A 16,598-nucleotide genomic window follows, 5' to 3' on the forward strand; every position below is an offset into this window, starting at 1 on the left:
TAACCAGGCCAAGTACAAAAAGGGGACTTGGATCAGGACTGAGCTTCAGTTGATGCATGGCAGTGAAGAAGTGGTGGTGACAAGAGCCGGGTATCAAAATGTCTTTTTTCTTTATGGTATAATATGGAATAGCTTGTGTTTTGATGCTGCACAACACTTCTCAACGTTCATCATTTCTGTCCTTAAAATCTTCCTCTGAAACATGTTTACAAAGAGCAAATGTAACTCTGGGAATGTAACTGCACATCATATAGTATTAGGGTGTAATCACAGTTGTATTATTAATGAAGTACATGCTCCTAAAAGGTGAATTCAGACTGAACACAAAGTTGATTTTCGCCTCTATTTAATCCTATGAATCTGACAAACACCTGAAATACTGTCAATGCAGACGATAGCTATAGCTGGCCAGGAGTGTACACACCATCTGTGTGTGGTTTTTAACCGTTCGTACTGATCTCAGAGTTTACTCCAAACTCCAGCTCTTTCTGTTGTTTCCCTCCAGACCCTCTCATTCTTCCTCCTCTCTCTGTAGATTCAGGAAGTGGAGTCTCAGAGTCTCAGTTTAATGTGACTTCATCCCAATTTGCTTTGTGTTCAGCCCGAACATTTAAACATGTTTGAAAACTAATAAACAATTAAAATTATTTGAATATAAAAATACGACCAGGAAGAATCTCACCACTGATATGCACATAAATCGTAGCATCAGTCTGATGGTTGATGTCCTCCTGTGTGGCTACACAGCGATAGCGGTCGGTCTTGGTCACAGTAGTTTGGAGGATGATGTCGTAGCTGCCTCCTCTTTCTGAGACCTGTGGTTCTTCAGCAGGAAGTCTCTTTCCAGCACTGTCCTGCCACTCTACTTTAGGTTTTGGAGAAGCACCTTGAACCTTACACTGCAGCAGCCACCAGTCATTTGTTTCATTAAGTGATGTGACGTACGGCTCTGGAGCTGCACCTGTGAACATTATAGAAACAACAGATTACGTAAGAGAATTCCAGCTTTACAAATGAAACATTGGGATGTTTTTGTTGATCCATTCTCTGCTTGTAAATGTTGATTAGAGCGTGTTTAAGATTGAAGAAAAACACAACAAACCAAAAGAAATAAAAAAGCACAATATGAGCCTTAGTTTCACCTCCCTGCATTGTTAGATAGGACATGATGATATTTCAAACATTTGTAACTTCTACCAAAAGTTTGGTAACTATTTACAACTGCAAACACTATTTCTGACTCATATCATGACAGAAGCACAGACACAGTGAAGACGTTTGGACGACGAAGTTTTACGCTCCATTTGAAATGACATCACATGAAATGTGTTTTCTGATGTGTAGACAATATTTTCTGTTAAACTAAAGTAATATTAAAGTAAGTGTAATAAAAATATGGAACATAGGGTCAAATGCATGTGCACCCCTTGTGTTATCAGGGCTTAATTGTGTCAGTGATACCTGCACTCAGTGGCCACTTTATTAGGTACACCTGTACAATCTAATGCAACACTACTGTTCTGCCATTAACTTCACTTTATTATGCCGATAATGTTCAGTGTTTGTTTATACGCTGTCACAGAGGTGTTAATTAAATTATATGTTTTAGCACTGAGGTCACAGTGGTGGTGTTGTGGACTGCATTATATTCAGGTGTTTCTAATATTCTGCCCCCCTCATGTTTGTAAATAAGAGGACAGAAAATTAGAAACACCTCTCAGTATAATGTAGTCCAGCACACCACCTTTACCTGTGAGCTCACTGATAAACATAAAAACTGAACATTAGAAACTCTGTAAAAAGGTAGACTTTATAGCAGAACAGTTCTAATGAATTGCATTAGACTGTACAGGTGTACCTAATAAAGTGGCCACTGAGTGTATTTGATCTACAGTCTCGTGCTGCTCGAATGGAAAACTGATCATCAGATTTGTTGTAATTCTTCTTTTGTAGCAGCAGCTGATGAAAGATTTCACTGCAGTGTTTTATATTTTCTCACGAGGGAAGGAGCATTATCATTTATTGTTTCTTTAAAACTACAGGTTAGTTCATGTTTTACAGTTTGAATTTATCCATCACTCTAAAGTCCAGAAAAATGTATCCGAGTGACATAAAAACTTTGATCAGATATTTTACATGAACCATAACTATTCCCAAAACACTGCAAAACATGAGGTGGGTCCAAGCTTTTTCAAAGTAAACTTTTACCATTAAATGTACGACAATATCTGAGATTCAGACAATATTTTGTATTTTAAACTAATATAAAACCTGTTATGAAATATACATCATGTTAAAAACACACCTCTTGTATCAGTGAGAAACCCAAATTAGTTCAATTCTTTCATTTTAGATAACGGAATTATAAGAACAGATCACGGTGGATTTATTTTATTTTAGCAAATAAAAGGAGAGCATGTTCATTTATTTTGCTTTCGATCTGCAGTTCCTTCTTTCTTTAGCGTAACAGTGTAAACACAGATTTAAAAATACAGACTTTTAAGATCATTTTGCGGCCGAGCAAGTAGTGCAAAAAAGTTGAGGGATGTCCAAACTTTTGCAAAGCGCTGCACATTCAATAATAAACCTACCAGAGTTTAATGTGCTGAGAGAAACAGAGCAAGAGAGACGCTGTTGGTTTATCTGCTGGAGAAGAATTTATACAGTAATTCAGCTTCATTCTGCTGCGAGGAAGCTGCCAGACAGAAGTAGTAATACACACCTGACTGTAAACCGGTGATCTATAATCCCGTTTTGTGTCCTCTGTGTTATTGTCTTTGATTCTAACATCATACAGCGCCTGTGATCCGGTGAATTAGCCCATATGCTTTAGTGAGCTGCACAGTGTCACATTTAACACAAACCACAAGCCAAATGTTAGTAAATGTGTGAAGTGGTGAACGTTTGTGAACTCCTGGTTTCAGGCTCAGACAGAGGAGGAGGATTCCTGCCCAGACTTAGAAACCAGGATGTGGACAGTTTCTCTGTTGTTTTTATTTACATCTTCACTGTCACAACGTAATTCTGGGTTTTAAGTTAGTTCTGCTTGTAATGAAGCAGTCCTGCAATAAATCCTCCCTCCATGAAGGTTATAATGTTCAGTTTCTGTTGGAATTGTTTTAGAGACATGCTGATTCGACTTGATGATCATTTTGGAGGCTGTAGTTTGTGGTGCTGTTGAATTGTATTTCGTTAAACTAACAGGTGTTTCTATTATTTCGTTCACCCCATTTGTATCACCGAGGGTCGCCTAAATAACAGAAACACTTCTCTGTATGACGCTACACAATTCAACAGCACCTCAAACTGCATCCTTCAACATGATCATTCAGTTGCATCAAGATGTTTCATAATTAGTTCAAACAGAAACTGAACATTATAACCTTCGTGAAGGATTTACTGCAGGACTGCTTCATTACAAGCAGAACTAACTTCAAATCCAGAATCACGCTGTTCAGTTAAATTAGACTGCATTAGCTTCAGATACATGTACCAAATAAACTGGCAGCTGAGTGCATTTGGCTCGTAATGTGGTTTCCCATTGGGCTGGACAGCCAAACCTGCGCAGAACAACGACTTTATCAATGTCAGCGTATCATTAAAGATACACTGACCGATATACTGCATCGATTGTGGCACAGGTAGCTTAAATAAAGTATTGGGTATCGCTCAGAAGTGACCAATGGACATTAAACACTATTACACGTCGTTATTATTATTATTATTATTATTATTATTAAATTGTAAGAATTCTGATAAACTTTTTAACTTATAAACGTTTTATATAATAAAATTTGTACAAACCAAAAATGTGTTGGTGTCTGAATGTCTCCACTAATCAGTAATGAGTTATATCCATACATGGTGACGTAAAGATCAGTGACGTCATCAAAATCAAGACTCACCTGGGATGTTTTCACCTGATCTGTCCTTTAATCTTTTAAAGCACGGAGGTTGCATGCGACCCGAGATTTATGTCAAAAAATAATAAATAAATATACAACATATTTTCATGTTGACTGCAAATATCAGTACAGACATATTGCACCTCGTCTGAAAGCTCAGATGTTCGTTTTTTCAACGGATTCAAGAATCTAAATGAAGAATTTACGACATTACAACAGCAGCGTCTTACTTTACGGCAGTAAACAGTTAGCAACTTACCTGCTATCCTGTTTAGCCGCAGTTAAAATGTATTTATAGGTCGAAAAACAGACATTTATAGACGAACAGGGGCTCGTTTTAAAGAACAAAAGTCCACCGATTAAATTCAGCTCGTTTAAGTTCAAGCGGAAGTAAAATAACCTGAATAAAAGTCGATTGTGTCCCTCGTTTATTTTTAGCACCGCTCTTCAAAACTTCCTAAACTAACGGATTTCGGTCAATTTAAAGTATTGACAAAAGATTTGACCAATGATGTTCAGTATCTCTGAAATCAGTAAACGCCCAGGAACAAAACGAACCAATCAGCATCTTTCTACGACCTAAAGTGACGAACCTGCACACTTTTAACTCCATCAGCCAATCAGAGCACAGCATCTTTACCTGAGCGCCACGTGTGTCTTATTGACAGCTACTTTCATCCAATGGCAAGTCAGCACCGTGAAAACACGGTGAGTCTGTAGCCAGTAAAATCACCTGTCTGACCATATATGGAAGTTAATGTAGGCGGACTTTCTGTGGCAGAGGGACACGCGCATAACAGAGAAACTGTATTTATGTGTTTAGGGAGGCGAGATTCAATGATAATAAATATGTTAATCTTTATTTAAATATTAAGAACAACTTTTTATAGTCTAATTTAACACTTAGGGACATTTTTTCAGCGTCACAAAGAGATTTATTATCATCATTTGGTAACTTTGGAGAAGTTTTAGAGCGCTCTGTAGACATCTGCTGGAGATGCGCTGTACTGCACTTTCTAAAATATCTCAGAGCCACTTCTGTCTGTCATCCTAAAATTTGACACAGACACTACAGACAAGTTGAGGGAGAGATCCTGTGAATTTCAGCCTGATAGCCCATATTATGACTGATTCACTGCATCTGAAAGACGAAGTGAAAGGAAAAAAGCAAGAGTGCTTCTATTTTTTTCTGTTTAATTATTTACCAATTCAAGTCTTTCAGAGCCTAAAGTGAGATCAGCACACCTAATGAAACCTCAGAGCGTTTGCTTTACAGCGATGTGATGGACACGTATCAGTTCCTCGTGCTCTTGGTATTATACAGTTTAAAACGTGCAGGTATTAAGAGACAGAAATGCACATAAATAAAATGAGCCCCAAGAGATTAAATCACCTAAAAGGGAAAACAAAACAGATGTTAGAGTGCTTGTGAAATATCATCAACTTGGCAGACAGGTAATACTGTGGAAAAAATCTGAGTGGGCTGAAATTTCATTGTGCAGAGTGAAATAATCTGCAATGTGTCGCAAACATGAAGCCTGTCTGACAGAGAGGTGATCACTCCAGATGTGGCTGCAGCGCTGTGGGGACGAGGCCCTGCCAGATGTGGATTCTGACCACTTGACAAAAGTCCATCTGGGACTCTTAAAGCAGTCGCATCAGTAAGTGAGCGGCCATCTTTACCTGTTTAATGAAAGCACTCACCAACAACAACAACAAGCCGAATGTGGAATATTTGACTTGGCTGAAGACGAGGAAAAGCACAGGTGTAGTCTCCGCTGTCGGCCAATTTCGTATTTATGATTTTTATGGAGGCGTCGCCGAGCTTCAGTTCATCTGGAAAATGTGAGACTCGACCTTTGAACTGCTCATCTTGACCTTCTCGGCCGTTATTGTAATGTTTCCCTTCATCATACAGGAACACGTCCTTCTGACCATCTTTCTTCCAGTCAAAGAGTTTATCCGTAATGTTCTCCTTGCTGCTGAGCGAACAGGGTAAAGTAACATCACTCCCTTGATTCACGTTGATGACCTTTGACCCTGGAAGATAAAAACATGTATTAATCAGTACGTTTACATGCAGAGTCATTAAGTTCAGACAGACATATGGAAGTTTGTTGTTGTCAACTCATGAGAAGAAACTTTTCTTGGTTTTTGGCCTTGTAGCACATTGTCCTCCAGACTGCATATCTGCACTCGTTTACATTTTACTTTCTTACATATATTTATAGTTTAAGATCTGGAGTTTTTATCTTTTAGATTTCTCTTTTCTAATCTTTATTTTTCACACAAAAGTCTTTTGGCACCAACTTGAGAGCAGCCTCACTCATTAATAATGAATAACATTGAACTCTCTCTCTTTTCCAGGTGATGACGAACATCAGCTCTGACTCAGTTAATCAGACTGTCTCTGTCTGTCCACTCAACACTAATAAGCAGGAAGAGGAAGACAGAGAGGAAACACGAGAGAGCGACGAGGAAAACGCAAAACTGAAGTGAAACTGAATTCAGTTCCTAATGATTTGTAAGTCTAGTAAGTAAAAAGACAACAACACCAAACCTCTGAACTCCACTCAGACAGCGGGAACACAGATTTCATCATCTCTGTCCACACATATAAAACTGCTCGTATCTTATGACGGCTCCCAAATTACAGATATGATCTGTCTTCACTGGTGGAAACAGGGGGCCCTCTTGGATGCCCCTATGGTAGATAAAACATGATAAGGTGCCTTGCAGTGAGAGAACGCGCAATGCAGTGCCATACAGCTAGAATATTAGCTGGCCTCTACGTACCTGTAAATGGTTAAATGGTTAAGAAGAGGATCTGAATACTTCTTCCACCACTGTATACATGTTTGTGTCTATTTTTTCATCTATAGCTTGTATCTAATAGTTCAATACAATACTTGCTACAATATTAAGTACAAATTTGAGGTATTTGTATTTCCATTTTATGCAACTTTATACTTCTACTCCGCTACATCTCACAGGCAAATATTGTACTTTTTACTCCAACACATCTGTCTGACAGCTTTAGTTACTTTACAGATGACAGTTTTTCATCCCCTTCCTGTCCAGTGAAAACTATGTGGAGATTTTTAATGTTTGTGATGAACTGAAGGATGAAGTGTTTCCTTAACGTGCTGAGAAAACTCTCCTCCTTCTGAAGCTGAATAAACTCTTCAACCCCCCCTCGGATCAGCTGGAAAACGCATCATCACAAAGCTGAAAACAGGCTGTTTTTCTCATGAAAAGTTGACTTTTTAGAGATACATGGTTCTCACAGGACAGCGACACTACAAACATGTGATGATCTTATAGACCATGATGCATTGCTGCAGATTAAACTACCCAACAGTATATAAAGCAGTTAAAATGAGCTCAACCTTAAACATCTGCAGCAGTAAAATGCAACAGACACATTAATGCAGCAGGAATTTGAATCCAGAAACATCAGATATAATAAAACACTGACAGGAGCGTTTTACTGCACAGTGAGGACTTTTACTTTGATACTTTAAGTACATTTAGCTGATAATACTAACATTTTTACTTAAGTAAGGTTTTGAATGCAGGAATGTTACTTGTAGTGGAGTATTTTCACAGTGTCTTTTACTTAAGTAGAGGATCTGAATACTTCTTACACCCATATGTTTGTATTTGTGTCTATTTTTCACCCATAATTTGTACATAATAGTTACAGTATACGTTTATGTTTGTTCAGCTTTGTTGTCCTTGTTTTAGCTGCATATCTATGTGTATCTTCCTTGACATTGTTCTTGGAACTGTAAGTGTTGTAGCGTGTCAAGCAGGGTAGCAGGGAAAGGACCCAAATGCAGACATGTAGGCAGAGCGGGTCCAAATCAACCATTCAATTATACAAAACACAAAAAAAGGCTTAGACCTATTTCAGGCACACAGAGGCAACACAATTCAGACAGGGAGCAGGCAAGCAGTCTCAAACAAAAGAAACAAAATCCAAAAACCCACAGAACCACAAACTAGGATGCTTGACACAGATACACGTACAATGACGAACTGAGACCGAACAAAGGAAAAACTCAGACTAAATACCCTTACGGAGGGGGGACAAGGAGACACAGGTGCAACTAATTAGGGCGGGGCAAACAATCAAAACTGGAGGGAATAGCAAACAAAAGACAGGAAGTAAAAACAACAAGACACAGGAGGAGAGGAGAACACTTCAAAATAAAACAGGAAATAACAGGACAAAACCCCAAAACCATGACAGTAAGTATTGAGAGTCAAATTCCTCATCTGCATACTTGACAACAAACTTGGCCAGGAAAGCTGATTCTGATAACAGGTCCGATGTTATTTATTTCTCTGGTTTTGTGTGATTTGTTGTTGCTGTTTATGTTTGTGGTTGTTAGTTTTTGTTGTGCTTGTGTCTGTTAAAGAATAGAAAAATAGAATAAAAAGACAGACAGACAGCTTGGCAGTGATCTGAATATACTGTAAGTTTATGTCAGTATTCATACAGTGCTGGACTGCCTGTGTCTGAAGACAGTGCAGCTGGGGGGCAAAACACGGAACTAAACAGCATGAACAGAATTAGATTTCACTGCACTTTGTACTTTAGCTTTAAAAAAAAAGCTTCAGAAACACAAATGTTTTATTTCATCTGTGAGATCTAAGTCCAGAGTTACGCAACCAGAGCAACAATCAATCAGGTCTGATAAGAACCAGCCCCCACCTGCAGAAGTAATGACGCCACATCGGAAGTTAGACACCATCTCTGCTGCTCGACAAATACTGAGCAGGTCTATACGGCTGTAATGACTCAGAAGGATGCTGTAATCAAATCACATCACCTGCTGTTTAAATATTGATCTGTGCTAATTATTAGGATACATATTATATTATTATCTTACTGCGCTGTTGAGGATTTCTACTAAACTACGTAGCAGCCTAACCCACATCCTGTTTCCAGGCCCCCCGCATGTTTCCAGATTCTTCAGCCATTTAAATTCAATTCAATTACAAAATCTAATTCAGTCCGATTATCAGTTTTCTCACCTTTTTCATCAGCGGACGTTGTTGCAGAGCAGGTCAGGAGGCAGAGACTCACGAGAGGAAGAAGCTCCATAGTTGTCGATGTCTTCTGAGGACTGAACATCACACCGCTGCAACATCTCTATATAACGGAGCTGCACGGAGCCGCTCCTGACTCCGTGATTGGCCCATCCGAAATACTTTCGGTTTCTAAGATCCCGCAAGCTGCAACAAGACTTCCGGCACAAATCCTTCTGACTAAAAGCATCATCTCCACATGCATTAACGATGACTCATGAATTCTGCACAAACCGCCTGCAGGTTGTGTGTGAAAATGCTCCAGCAGAGCAGGACTTTATCTTCACACTAAACCATTAAAGCTGCGTATGAAAAAAACTACAAGGCATCAAATTCAGCCACATATTCACTGCACAGTTTCACCTTTCCTATTAATGCACACATGTGTGTACCTCTCCTGACCGGTCCCTTTTTAACAGAAACAAAACCTTTCCGGTGCAGTTTCTCCAGAATAAAAGCTAATTAACTAAATACTGCACAGACAGGAGCTACTGTAATTTGGCAGCAACATGCAGCTGTTCTGGATTACCAACAAGTGTTTGGGGCCCCAGGTTCAGTGGGGGTCAAATAGTTTCTCACAATTTGATTAACTGCACATTTGGTTCTGGATATGCACGCTGAAGCACAATGTAAAGGCAGGTCCTGCATTATTACCTCATCTGGGGTTAGTAGTTGTGAACGTAGCTGTATCAAAACTTAGTTTTAAGACCTTATTATTTCACAGCATTAGACTCAGCAAAACTCTCGGTAACCCTCAGGTAGCGGGCACACTGAGGTTTATGTTGTGGCTCCCCGGGGTGGGGGGGCGTTTGGTGTAGTGGAAAGGCAACAAACTACAAACAACAGGCTTTTGGACACCAGGCTCTGTTTCTGCATGTTTCAGTAACATTACTAGTATCACTGTGTTTGTGCTCCAGTGCTCCCACTGTTCCTACAGTGAATCTGTGGGTCTTCAGTCAGTATTAGTGTGTCGGGGTGTGTAGGTTTGGTGACGAACCTTCAGATGTGAGTGCAGATGTGGTCTGTTACTCAGTTCTTTGATGAGCAATGAAACTTTGATTAGTTTGAAGTCTTCTGAAAGGAGACTCTGGCTTGCTACAGTATTTCATTAGAAATATCAGCACAACCACACACACACACACACACACACACACACACACACACACACACACACATCTGCAGCAGTAATGATGCCAAGTCGAAAGTTATTAGCCAACTCCAGGAATGACAGACTTTTACCGTTTACATTTCCAAAGAATGTGGTTGAGGTCTAATTCAGTGGCGGAGCCGGGGGGTGGCCAGTGGTGGCCATGGCCCCCAAAGGTTAAAGTCTGGCCACCCGATGCACACAGCACCATATTTAAGATCGCTCAGTTTGTTCTTGTGTGGAAACATTTCTGTACTGTGTCCCCGTTCTTCATCCCTCCTACAAAGTTCTGATTCTGAGCCGTCGACGAGCACAACACCAGACCTTTTGGATTCGCTGATGAAATCAGAGACGTGTGCAACGATTCAGAGGTCTGGAAAATGTAATAATTGAATCTCCTCACAGACTTAATGTGATGACCGTAAGAAAACACCCTCTGCCAACACAAGAAAGACTCATGCATACAACAAACACATCATAGCACCATCGTATGGATTAGAATGCCAAAATAATGAGGCTGAAGAAACGTTTATTATTTCCTGTTGTCTAAGTTCACGAACACATTTCCCCACTTACTAAACTGTTGTGTTGTGGATTCATGATTAATGGCAAACATAAAACAATAAAGTTTCCACTCTGCCTGTTTTTATTTCACCTGCTTAGAAAAACTTAAGCTGCAACCACACGGAGAAGCTAACTGTAAGGTCACAGGTTCGATCCCACCAGCTGTCAGGTGTGTCCTTCTTCTGCACCTGTGCTTTTTTTAAAGTTCATGAGCTACACACCTCAACCTCAGAGGGCTTTATATCTCTGTATCTGTGCAACACACAACACCCTCTATCCTTAGAGACCCTCGATTCGGCTGAGGAAAAACCACACACACACACACACACACACACAGAGAGAAACTCTTCCAGGATAGATGCAACTGGAGCTGTATGTACAGAGCAGACAAAATCAACGACAAACCTCTGAAGTACATTCAGGCAGCAGACACGCTCAGACTGAATCCAGGCCACTACACTGGTTCTTATTTCACTGTGGTTACTTTAGTCTATTCAATGGGAAACAACTATCATCAATCACTTCAGGCAGCGATCACACCTACGTTTGGTAGTTCCTCAGAAAAATCAGTTCCACAATAGGTGATGTGTTGCAACAGGCGCAGGATTAGCGGTGTATCATGCCACAACAGGATGTGGAGGCACATCCAGTATCCAGTTCTTATGGTCGTGGACTCAGAACATTTTAACATCCACATTAAGACAATTACAGAATCTGCCGACTATCACCTCAACCTTTCCGGTGAACATAAAGAACGATGGGGCTACACCAGGCACTGTTGGACTCTTCTATTACCCCCATCTTCAGCATGGCCTTTAATTCTTCCTGCACCATTTTCTGTTTGTGCTCAGGCAACCGGTAGGCCCGTGAACGCACCGTGAACTCCTGGTTGAGTCTCAATGTGATGCTCTATGAGGTTGGTGCGACCCGAAGGGGGAGAACATCGCGTCGCAAAACGCCCTTGCAACTTTCGGCAACGTCTGTTCTCTGGGACAGTGTGAGATGGTTGTCAAAAGGAGCGAGGCGGCACTGGTCGATTTTGAAACCTCAGGCCCGAACTCATCTCTCTCACCCACCGTTGTCACCAGAGCAACAGGCTCCGCCTCTCTCCATGCTTTTAGGAGGTTGAGGTGATAGATCTGCGTTGCCCCTCCCCTGTCCGACCGCACAACTTCATAGTCCACGTCGCCCACACGCCGTGTAACCACAAAGGGTCCTTGCCACCTGGCGAGTAATTTGGAGCTGGACGAAGGGAGTAATACAAGCACTTTATCTCCCGGCGTGAATTGTCTTAATCTAGCCCCTCTGTTGTACAGGCGTTGTTGACGCTCCTGAGCCTAGAGCAAATTCTCCCGTGACAACTGCCCTAACGTGTGGAGTTTTGCTCTCAGGTCTAGGACGTGCTGAACTTCGTTTTTACTGGGGCTTGGACCCACCTCCCAGTTTTCTCTAACTAGGTCCAGGACCCCCCGTCGGTTTCTGCTAAACAGCAGCTCAAAGGGAGAAAAATCCCGTGGAGGCCTGGGGCACCTCCCGCACTGCGAACAACAGAGGATCTAGCCACCTATCCCAATTGCGCTCATCCTTGTGCACAAATTTACGGATCATGGACTTCAAAGTTTTGTTCAGACGCTCAACGAGCCCGTCCGTCTGAGGGTGGTATACACTGGTTCGAATCGACTTGATGCCCAATAATCCGTAAAGTTCTCTCAGTGTGTGTGACATGAATGAGGTGCCCTGGTCAGTCAGGATCTCTTTCAGGATCCCAACTCGGGAGATGACCTGAAACAGTGCCTGCGCCCACACTCTTTGCCGAGATTGTGCGCAATGGCACTGCTTCGATATCGAGTTGCATAGTCCACTAACACTAGCACAAAGCGATATCCACGTGCGCTCCGGTAAAATGGCCCAATGAGGTCCATACCTAGGCGTTCAAATGGGACCTCCATCAATGGTAATGGGCTCAAAGGTGCTCTCGGGATGGCTGGTTGGTTAACCATCTGACATTCGGGACAAGACGCACACCAACAGCGAACGTCTCCCCAAATCCCAGGCCAATAGAATCGGCCATTATCCGGTCTAGTGTTTTATTACACCCCATATGCCCGGCCATCGGGTTGTAATGAGCCGCCTGGAAAACTGTTTCCCGACAGCTTTTTGGTACCAACAATTGCGTTAATTCTTCCCCTGTCTGAGTGTTACGACTCACTCTGTACAGTCTGTCCCTGATCACTGAAAAGTGTGGATATGACTGGGCTGCGTCAGGGCGCACCACATGACCATCAATTCTTGTCACTTGGTCGAAGGCAAAGCGTAGAGTATCGTCACGAGACTGCTCCAGTGGAAAATCTTCCGTGGAGGGTAACACAGGAGCCTGTGGCGTCTCCTGTGGAGGCGCCGCCGGTTCCTCCTCCCCATCTGCAGCATCAGACAACCTCGCGTCACCACTAAGCACAGCACACACATCCCATGTCCCTGATGGTTGTGCACGTACCCCTACACAGTGCCTCACTAGCCTATCAAACCCAAACCAATCTGTACCCAAAATCATGGGGTGCGTCAGGCGGCAACTAACCGCTGCCTTAACACTAAATTTTCTCCCTTGATGTCTAATTTCCACCGGCACTACAGGGTATCTGTGAATATCCCCATGTACACACTTAATATCCACCCAGCAAGCCTCCACTAAAGCCCTGGGTCAAACCAGGTTCTGGTGAATAATGGACTGCGTACAGCCCGAATCTACCATTGCACGGTGTATACCCCCTTGGATTCTTACCGGAACACAGTATGTCGCCCCTGGGCCGGGGGAGGGTGTTGGAGAGCCGGCAACCCGAATCACTTGTCCGACCTCCATGAGTGGCAGTGTACGGGCTGCCCACACCTCCAGCACTCCTGCCCCAGCGTTCGAGGAGCCCCCTGCAGGTCATGAGCCGCAACTGTAGCAGCTGGACCCTGGGAGAGAGAGAGAGAGAGAGATAAGAGAGGGGTTAGAGCGTGGCATGGGGCTGGGACGTGCAGGTGGCCCTTGCAGCGGCCTCATGCCCCTTCTCTGCAGTGTTGGTGTCGGTCGGGCAGCCTCCAGGGGGCGTTCCTGCGGTGTCTGGCTTTGGGGGTGTACAGCCAGGTAATCCTCTGCCAGTGTGACCGCCGCCATCAGATCCACGGGGTGGTGGCACTTCACCCACTCGGCCACCCCGACAGGGAGCGCCTCCGCGAATTGCTCCTTAATAATCACGTCTATCAGACGGCCCTCCTCCGAGGATTCCCCTGGCTGCAGCCACCTCGTCGCTGCATCTCTCAGTTGCTGTGCATAGACGAATGGGCGATCAGTGCCCAGCCTCATGCTCCGGAACAGTAGTCCGAGCGCCGCTGTCTGCGCTCCCCGAGAGCAGTGGCAGCAGCTGCACAGACCACTCTGCCGTCACCTCCAACATTTCCAGGAATGACTGGGGTCATCCGCCGACATTCAGCTGTGCCAATTATCTCTCCTTGAAGCTGCTCACCTGGAGCAACTCCCCACCTCTCCCTCTGCAGCTTGCAGCTGCCCCATACCCACCGCCACAACTGTATTTTTTATTCTTCTGTTTTATCTGTTTCATTCTATTTTAGCTTATTTTTATCTTATTTTATTTCGTTTCATTCGTATTTCTGTCTTTTTATATCGCCTTGAGTTTCTTTTACATCTTGTCTTAATATCTTTCTGTTTTATGAAAAGAACGTTGAATTGCCTTGTTGTTGAAAGGTGCTATACAGATAAACTTGCCTTATGGTACCAATATTAGTAGAATTACCTGATTCCCACCGTTGTATGGATACTTAGTGCCAGAACAATGTGCTGCCTAGTGGCTAAATTAATACCCCGAGTGGGCAACAGGGAGGACTGAGGCTCAGCAGTTGTGTGTCTGGCTGTAGAATCAAACAGCGTGTGGTGTTGTGCATTTTGATATCCTAAGTAGTTTTGTGTTGGTTCTTGCCTTGGTGTTTTGGTGCATAACAATAAACATAGTCAGAGAAAAGAAAAAACAAGTTCTGCAAAAGTCAAGAATAATAATAAGAAGATGAGTTAATGTAACGCACAGAGTCAGATGAGGAGGTTCATCCTCATGCCTCTTGACTGATGTAAGTTTCTCCTTTTATTCTTTGTTCTTATATTTGTTCATGTGCATTTATATTTCATGTCATAATAGTTTGTATTTTTAGCTGCCATGTCTGATTGAAGCCACCAGATGTCGCTGTTTATTCCTGAGATTAATTCCCTCTAAAACAGTTGGTGATTAATTTGTATTGAAAGGAAGATTTTATGTAGCAGCTGTCATTTTTGGTGTCAATATTCATTTAAATATTTATTATATATTGATTCCACTGTGGTTATATTAGTGTTATTACCATAAACACTGCACTGCAAGTCACTTTTCAATTAGTAAGCTGATTTCCATATTGTCTTTCCTTTTTATGTTTCTTCAGATCCACACACTCCTGTCCTCATCGCCAACTGCACCACCCAAGCCGTTAGTGAAGAAGCCAGGACAGTTATCAGAGTGTTCAGTGTTGTTCCCTGGCTGACACACCAGTGATTTAGTCAAATATCCACCAGCTTGCGACAGAACTTTGATCCTTCGCCTACACAGGCGGGAACCATGAAGCAAACTGATGGACAGTCCTCACGAAGAAAAGACAGAACTGGAGAGAGAAGGAAAAGAGAGAAAGAAAGAGGTAGACACACAGCTTGGAAACAACAAGTTAGAGATACAACAACAACATTCTTGGCTGGACTTGCTCACTGTTATTTTATTCTTTCTGTATATTAAGGTCAATCGAAACTGATCAAAATGTAACAAGAAAAACAAATCTTTCTTCTTTGCCCAAAAGTTAAAGCTTACAAAGACCTTACACTAAAAGTCTGATTTCAGCCAGTAAACGTGTGCCTCTGCAGCTGTGATGGTGAGGATCTCATTTTACTCACCAATCTCACGATGTTTAGTCTGTGAAACAGTGAACAAAACCTGCCTCGCCCGTCGTGAAGAAGCAGCTAACACTACCAGAAGAACTTCATTAGTGACGTATCATAATATGATGTTGTTTCAGAGAACAAAACACTATTAAATCCTTGCTTTCTTTTGAGAACATTGGCACTGAATATCCGCTATGAACAGTTCTGGTAGAAAACTGATGTTATCTGCCTTCAAAAGATTAGATTCAACTTTATTGTCATCACACATGTACAAGGTAACGAAATGCAGTTTAGGTCTAACCAGAAGTGCAATAAGCAAGTGCAGGATATAAAGTGTGTGCATAAATGCAGGATAGAGCAGAATTCTGAAAATATTTTACAAGTTGTACTATGGACATTATATACAGATGGCATTACTATAAACAGAAGTATACTGATGGATATGTACAATAATGAATTGGACTGGGCAGAACAGTAGTGCAATGAATATTAAGTAGTGCAAATTATGGAAATAGTTAACAGAGCAGTAGATGAGTTATTGCAGTATTCAGTACTGGAATGCAAATGATGCAGTATATGTATAAATAAATAGTCTGGTAGTGCAAATGAACATGTGGTACATGTAGCAAAAACAATATAGCAACATTTAAGTTAAGGTATACGAGGGGACAGTGGAATCAGCGGGGGGCAGAGTTCAGTAGGAAGACAGCCCTGAGAAAAAAGCTGTTTCTCAGTCTGCTGGTCCTGGTCCGGAGGCACCTGCTGGAAGGCAGGGGAGAAACCAGTCTCTGGACGGGGTGAGAGGAGTCCTTAAGAATGCTGTGGGCTCGACGCAGACAGCGTTTCCTCTGGATGTCCTCAATGGCTGGAAGTGGAGTCCCTGTGATGCGCCGGGCAGTTTTCACCACCCGCTCCAGTGCTCGCGATCTGC

At 42.3% G+C, this 16,598-nt stretch overlaps 1 protein-coding gene across 11 annotated transcripts in view; it reads right to left on the minus strand.

Annotated features, from left to right (window-relative positions):
- Positions 1–16,598, minus strand: part of LOC122870004 (CD276 antigen-like) — a 100,765-nt gene that overhangs the window by 55,020 nt on the left and 29,147 nt on the right. For 4 of the 11 annotated variants that reach the window (XR_006376484.1, XM_044183606.1, XM_044183597.1 and 1 more), the window contains exons 8-9: positions 3,906–3,936; positions 683–961 (exon numbers count right to left, since the gene is read on the minus strand). The exons of 2 other annotated variants lie outside the window; for them this stretch is intronic. Coding sequence is in view for 7 of the 9 variants with exons in the window: in XM_044183606.1 (XP_044039541.1) it covers positions 683–961; positions 3,906–3,936 (310 nt within the window). In the remaining 2 variants the exon portion in view is untranslated. Of the gene's footprint in view, positions 1–91; positions 196–680; positions 962–3,905; positions 3,937–16,598 lie in introns of those variants that run through there. 5 more of the 11 variants (XR_006376482.1, XM_044183582.1, XM_044183623.1 and 2 more) reach the window with 3 other exon arrangements.

Source organism: Siniperca chuatsi, linkage group LG2 (assembly GCF_020085105.1).
Source record: "Siniperca chuatsi isolate FFG_IHB_CAS linkage group LG2, ASM2008510v1, whole genome shotgun sequence".
Lineage (NCBI taxonomy): Eukaryota > Metazoa > Chordata > Actinopteri > Centrarchiformes > Sinipercidae > Siniperca > Siniperca chuatsi.